Source organism: Pleurodeles waltl, chromosome 3_1, assembly GCF_031143425.1.
Source record: "Pleurodeles waltl isolate 20211129_DDA chromosome 3_1, aPleWal1.hap1.20221129, whole genome shotgun sequence".
NCBI classification, from domain to species: domain Eukaryota; kingdom Metazoa; phylum Chordata; class Amphibia; order Caudata; family Salamandridae; genus Pleurodeles; species Pleurodeles waltl.
The window spans coordinates 1556156184-1556163774 of NC_090440.1; the positions used below are offsets into that span (position 1 = coordinate 1556156184).

At 41.9% G+C, this 7591-nt stretch overlaps 1 protein-coding gene across 1 annotated transcript in view; it reads left to right on the plus strand.

The window, feature by feature from the left end:
• The window catches only part of ACVR1C (activin A receptor type 1C), a 1080214-nt gene extending 1073325 nt beyond the window's left edge, over positions 1-6889 (plus strand). The window contains exon 9 of the mRNA XM_069225150.1: positions 6431-6889. Within this exon, the coding sequence (XP_069081251.1) occupies positions 6431-6556 (126 nt within the window). The 3' untranslated portion in view covers positions 6557-6889. The remainder of the gene's footprint in view (positions 1-6430) is intronic.
• The last annotated feature ends 702 nt before the right edge of the window (positions 6890-7591 follow it).

Sequence of the window (7591 nt, forward strand, 5' to 3'; positions counted from 1 at the left end):
TGTTGGCGGCAGTCACCGCTGCGGTATTCGGAATTTACCACCAATGTCACAATGAGGGCCATAGTGTCTCATTTACACTGTTTCTCTGTAAGACTGCAAACCATTATGTCATTGACATATTGAAACAGAGTGCTGTCACATTGAAAATTTGACAGTTCATTTTTTATTGCTCTGTTGAACACGCTGGGGGACTCACAATACCCTTGGGCAAATAAGAGTATAAATACTGAGCCCTGTGATATGAGAAAGCTGTCAGATAGTGGCTATCCGGATGGAGAGGAATGCTGAAGAAGGCATTCTTAAGGTCAGTGACTGAAAAATACCTGGTGTGCTACGGGATGTTTGTCAGGCTGATGGTGGGGTCTGGTACAATGGGGAATTCTGCTAATGCAATATTGTTCAAAGGGTGCAGGTCTTGAACCGTGCACGAAGTATTGCCCTTAGCTTTCTTAACCGGGTAAATATGGGTGTTACAAGGTGACACTGCAGGGTAAATTACTCCCTGTTCCAATAATGCCTGTATAGTAGGGGCAATGCCCTCATCTGCCTCCTTGGACAGGGGGTATTGTTTTACTCTGGGTAAGAAGGCACCTTCCTTCAATGTCATCCAGAATAGTGTGGCAGTGTGGATGAGGTTGACATCATGAGGACCCTAAGTCGACAGGGTATCTGGCATGGGTGACAGATCGGCTTCTTTTACTGAGTCAAAAGCTCTGCCTTGTGTGGGCATCCTGACTTCTAGCACAGTCCTCAGTGGTATGTCATCCTGGAAAAGTATAATCCTTTTCTGGGGACTATCATCCATTAGCTCATCCTCCAGTATCTCCTTAATCGACTTTCCTGGCTCGAAGAAGATGACACATGTGCACAAAGCACCATTAGGTCACTGGTTGCCAAGGCGCCATAGGTAATTGTTGGCTCCAAAGCCTCTATCTGCAATATTACCACTGCTTCTGATAGTCCAGAGTCTTGTCCTTGCTGCCTAAAAAGTAATTCTTTAGAGAAATGAACCTCCCTCTCCAATAGTTCTAGAGTCTCTGCTATGATGGTATATACTGCTGCAGTAACTCCCTCCATATCAGCGGGTTGTGCTCTAGCCTGGTCTCTGCTAGAGGAGTTCACCATTAGTACCATGTTTCTGGAAAGTGGAACTGCAGGTGTGGAACGAATCATGCTACCGTCTGGCTTAAAATTAATGGTCATGTTAAATTTTGCCATCAGGTCTCTTCCTAACACATTTGGGGCAGATGGTGATAGCAGAAAGCTGCCGTCAATATGTCTCCCCTACCTCAATCTCTACTGGTTTGGTTAATGGAACCCCTATAATTTCCCCAGAGAATCCCTGCATGTCCATGGATCTGTTGGAAATTGGGAAGCCTCTCTCTTTAAGACAGGATTTTGCTGCTTCTGGATCTATGAGGAATGCAATCTCTTGTCAATGAAGGACACTGTCACAATGGTTTCCTCATCTTGCCTGCGCGTCACTAAGAAGACTGGACAATGGAAATACTCTGTGGGCACCCTCATTGTGTGTATCCTCCTGCAGAGTTCACCTGGAAAGGGTTCCCCCCTTACAGCTACCCCTCCTTGTCCATTTTGGGGTGGGATTTCTGTGGAGGGTAATTGATAGTTCCTTTAGGGCAGTCCTTGCTTACCTTGGGGCATTCCTGGTGAGTAAACATTTTATAAGGGTGTCTGGGGTACATATGTGATCTATACGGTTTGCCGTGGCTGCACTGTCATATTTCCAGATGGACCATGAATTCTCATTCTTCTGTTTTGCTCATTCCACCTCTTCATGTTACAGTCTTTAATAAGATGCCCAAACCTCTGACAATAATAACATGCCAGATCCCTTCTAAGAGGACCCATCCTACCTCTCCCTACTCTTCCTCCTCTACTATTTTCTTGTGTTCTTATATTGTCCTGCTGCTGTGGGTACTGTTGTTGGGTGACCCCTGGCACTATTCCCGCAGATATTGCAGCCATCTTAGTGGCCGCTGCCACTATAGTTTCATCCATTGCTCCCTTCTTCTTTAACTTCTGCTGCTCCAGCTTGGCTGCCATTTTCTCAGCTATTTCCTATTTACGTTTCTCCTTTTCCTACTTCTTGCAAGAATGGCTTATGTGTGCTTGAATTTCGGTCCAGGGCTTAGCTTCTAGTGCCACTGTGTTATCTAAGCTGTCCTGTACGTCAGGAGACCTATCTTTTCTTTACTATATTATAGAACAATACTGCATTACCTCTTTTCACCTGCCAGCCCTGACCCACTTCCTGGGTCCATTTTTCTTTCATTTTATTGAAGTATTGCCCGGGGTCCTCATTTGGTTGCATAGAGTCATAAGAAATCCGATATCTAGCCTATCAGGGTACATTTGCCACAGCTGATCCCACACCATAGTTCTGACCAGGTTAAATGGAGATCCATCACACCGGATCTCAATGAGGGTCAAATTTTAAAATCCAGTCTTTTGGAATTCTATAACTGTTTCATCCCGTATGAGGGAACTAAGTAAGCTTTTTAGATCCCCTACTGCCAGGGTGATACCTGCTGTATGCTTCTCAAATGCTTTGATCCATTTACCTTCTCCCTCCGAAAGCGGTGGCAATTGTTTTCTGAGGTTTTCCTTGCCCATCTGTGGCTAAGGAACATAATGTGATGTACCAGGGCCCTTATGCATCAGGGACACCTGATGTAAAGGAGTGTTGGTGCACTGGGGATGGTGCTGTCTGGCATACTTCTGCATATATGCAGGCATTTCCTCATTTAAGGATAGTGCCAATCTTGATCAACCTCACCGTGCAGAATGCAGTTGTCAACATTTGCCATGTTGTGCGGGTCAAAGGACCCCTCTCCTGACCAGGTGCTCATTTGTGGAGTTAACTTCTCCGTCTAGTCTACTAAATTTTCTACAAATGGTACAACAAAATATCAGTTGTTCCTCTCCTTCAGTGACGGTCTCACTGGGGGTGATGCCTGTGTTGTGCAAATTTGCTTGGGCACTCATATGCTAGGCAGGTCTGTTGTGAAGTGTCACCCAACCCCTAGCCTTGCTTGATCCCATTCCGGGGTCCGATTGACCATGGGTGCTTTGGAATTATAACCGCTCAAGCTCTGTAACTCGGGGCTTCCTGCTTCTAGGGAGCACATCTCGCTCTCTTCCCCTTCCATTAATTGGATTAGGTAGTCTCCATGTGCCTTTGTGTTAAGTTAATGGGTGGACGTTTCTCGGAGACCATAAATATGGTAACTTACTTCTTGGGTTTGAAGGAGTTAACCCATGCTTTCCATTCACTGGCATATAGATTCTATCCTGTCTGCTAATTCCCCAAAACCCCTCTGAGTTTGCCCTGTACGTCATGCCCTTCTCTCCTTGATTCACTTGTCTCTCTCCTGTCCTCACTGTGTGATAGCCAGTCTTGCACACTCTCTGGTGAAACGTCTACTCCCCCTTCTCCTTCTGCCAAGGGGGAAGACTACTTTCAGTGCTTCTTTGTTCCTGTTCCCTTCCTCAAGATACAGGTTGTCCCATTATCTCTATAGCCCCATGCACATAGTGGCACCACTCTGCTTTCACTGCATCCCTTTCCTATGGAGTGGATATTTGCTTCCTAATTACTGTATGTGAAGTGTCCCTTTTCTGAAGTAACAGTGATGTTGCTGATGAAATATGCGATTGGTCATCGATATCTCCTGAAGCCTGCTCTTTGTCTTTCTCCTCTTCGGGAAAGGTAGGGCCTAGATGCAGTACGAACTGTGCCTCTAATTGCCCTGCCCTGAAAACTATGGATTTCCTATCCTATTTTGCTGTGTAAGAGTGCTTGCCCTCTTTGATTTTGGTATTCAGTGGGTTGACTTGGGTTTTGTTTTAGGGAAGAATGAAGGGGTTTCAATTTCAAGGTTTTCTAATCCTACCGTGGCTTCTTGCAGCTGCACTAATGGGTAGATGCTGGGCACTGTAGGTGCAGTACTTGCACGGTCATATGGGGGTGGGGGAACAGATGGGGTACTCGAGGTATCTCCCTGTGACGAATCTTTTGAATCTTCACAAAATATTCTTCATAATGCTATGGTAGCTTTTCTTTCCTTTGATTTGGCTCCTGTATACTTACTTCGGAGATATGTGACAACATGCTCAATTGTTTAATCATTGAACGTACCTTCTTGTGCCCAAGGATACATATGCTTTTGGGTGGCTTTAAACCACTCCTGGCTATACGTTTGTAATTTCTTTCTGCCACTGGGGCATACATTCTGCATATGTCCTATGTCCATGTTTAGATGTTCTAAATCCTTTACTTTTTACCCTTTCTACTATCAGATTTAAGTAATTTTAAAGTTGACTCACACAAATTTTCTAGTGGGAAGTAATTTCTTTCTACTTTTCCTACTTTATCCTTTTACAAATAAGCTTTCAGTTTGTTATTTCTGTTTACCAAGCCTACGGGACACATTACAGTATATATTTTTGGTTTACATGCATGTACATTTGAAACAACAATTTACATATTTATACAATACAACAACATCACACTGTGGTCACACTTCATTCAACTGCACATGGTCGCGTTCAGTCATTCAACAAACCAAAATTCTACTAGTTATGTAAGCGCCTTTTTGATTGTGCAACACACGTGCACAATCCATCCAAGGAAACAATAAAAAGAAGCAAATCAGATGTGGCAAACTTCTGGCCTTCTTCACAAATTCCCAATTCCATATATTTCAGTTGATCGCTCAACAGATGTACGCAATCCTTCATAATAAAAAGCAAATCACATACGGTGCCCTTTTGGCCTTCTTTGACAAACTCACAAATACATATTTTTCTGTTAATCGTGCAACACATGTAACCATTCACAATATAAAAAAGGTGCTTGAAGTGTCCTTTTGCCTTTCTCTAACAAATTCACAAACACATATATTTCCGTTGATCGTGCTACACATGTACGCAAACCATCACAATAAGAAAAGAAATTGCATGCAGTGCCCTTTTGGCCTTCACTGAAAATGTCACACATACATTTTATTACATTGATTATGCACCACATGTGCACAATCCTTCACAATAAAAAAACAAATTGCATACGGTGCCCTTTAGGCCTTTTCTGAGAAGCTCACAAATACATATATTTCTATTGGTCACACAACCCATGGACGCAATCCTTCACAATAAAAACAAATCACATGCGGTGTCCTTTTGGCTTTCTCTGACAAATTAACAAATACATATATTTCTGTTGATCGTGCAACACATGTTCGCAATCCTTCATAATGAAACACAAATCGCATGCAGTGCCCTTTTAACCTTCTCTGACAAACTCATAAATACATTTATTTCCGATGATCGCAGAACACTTTTACGCAATCCTTTACAATAAAAATAAATCACATGTGGTGCCCTTCTGGCCTTCTCTGACAAACTCACAAATATATATATTTCCATTGATCGCGCAACACAGTACGTAATCCTTCACAATAAAAATAATTTGCATGCAGTGCACTTTTGGCCTTCTCTGAAAAATTCACAAATACACATATTTCCGTTGATCGTGCAACATATTTACACAATCCTTGCATGTGCTTAGTTTACACATACATCTGCATTTAGTATTGCCAAGAGGAGCGTGCTTATTCAGAATGAGGATCGCGATTCGCTTAGTCCTGAACAACCTGCCTCTCCCGTTCTTCTCAAATGCCTGTTCACAGACAGGCCTTTTAATGCATATCATTACAATACTTTATTACACATGATCAATAATAGATAACTTGCAACTTTACAGATTACAATGGAAAACCCAGAATTCCTAAGCTAAGTCATTACTCACTCTTTATTATACGTTCGACAAAGTTCTATGATCAAGCATTCTCAGACATATGAATGCATACTTGCTCTTTCATAAATGTAATTTATTTGAAGTGCATGCTGACAGCATTGTGGGCCGGGAGTGCTTGGAATTTGGTTACTTTCCCTGCACCCATTGTAAGTCGTGCACCTTTGTGCTTTAGGCTAATTCAATTATGTACCCATTGACAAATGAGAGTGCAATCTGCTTGTAGGCATGGATGGTGTGCCGGCGACTCATCTGCTGATGTCGTAAATACTTGCAGGTTGGTTACACATGAGTTGGGCTTTAACAGATGACCCTGCCATGTTTCTCATTACACTACATTCTTGATTGAATCTTTGACCTTGCTCGTGTCTCTGTGGGGGTTAGGCCTGAACTGTTTTTTGATCTATACAATGGTGTAGTGCTTGAAGTTGTGCAATGTTTTAATGTTTCCTATTTACGGTAGTCCGCTTATTTTTGCATTTCCTGCAACAATTGTTGTATTATGTTATGTTTTAAATTCGAAGTGTGGTTCGTTTGTTAAATGTTTTTTTCAATTATTTTAGAGAATGGATTTTTTATTTTTTTTCCTTGTAGGCTCTCCGAGTGATGGGAAGAATAATGCGTGAATGTTGGTATGCAAACAGCACAGCTCGTCTGACGGCACTTCGCATCAAGAAAACTATTGCTCAGATCTGCATTGAAGAAGATTTTAAAGTATAAGTGGTTTTGATAGTTGAGATAAAACATTGCTGGACTTAAAATTGTATGTTGTTGTTATTTGCACTACCTCATATATATTCAGTATATAAGTGCCCAACATATAACCATGATAGAAGTTAACAAGTGTGATCATCATCCATGAACCTATTGGCTGGTCCATCATCGATTGTAAACAAACATATCAAATGGCCTTGATAGTTTTAGTTGATTCATTACTATTATTAAAAGCTTTCACAGTTATTGAAGTAATAATAGGTATTTTTGTAAAAAAAGAAAGCTATTGTCTTGCTGCCCAAATGCTTGATATCTGAATATAGATCAATTGATATGGCACATCTTTGTGCATGCACACTTGACTGATGACTTGGATAAGTCAATTCCTCGACTCAAGCGCTCTAGCCAGATGGGCGTACAAACCAATCAGCTTCTAAGCAGAGTCTTGCTGAATCTATCTATCTATCTATCTATCTATCTATCTATCTATCTATCTATCTATCTATCTATCTATCTATCTATCTATCTATCTATCTATCTATCTATCTATCTATCTAACTATCTATACACATGCACAAATATACATATAGATATGTATAAATATGGATACATATCTATATCTATATCTATATTCACTGAAAAAAAAGAAAGGTTACAGGGATGTTATAGTTAGGCTGATGTTTTACCCATACAAAATCATAGAAATTCAGTTCATCAGTTCTAGTAATACCTATAGTTATACTTATGTTAAGAAACTATGGGCCTCGTTACGCCAAACTCGTTCTGCTCGAACACCGCCGGCCCCATTAAGAGTTCACAGCAAGGCTTTAACATTGACGCCGGCTCCTGATGGAGCCGGTGCCAATATGGCGGCGCAGCAGGTGCAGCAGAACCCGTCGCACATTCCACTGTCTGTAATTCGGGCAGTGGAATGCACAACGGGGCTGTGCATGGGGGCTCCAGGGGCCCCCAAAGCCTCCATTTTGCCAGCCCCTGGAAAGGCTGATAGAAAGGGGACTCGTAATCCCCAGGGCAGTGCTG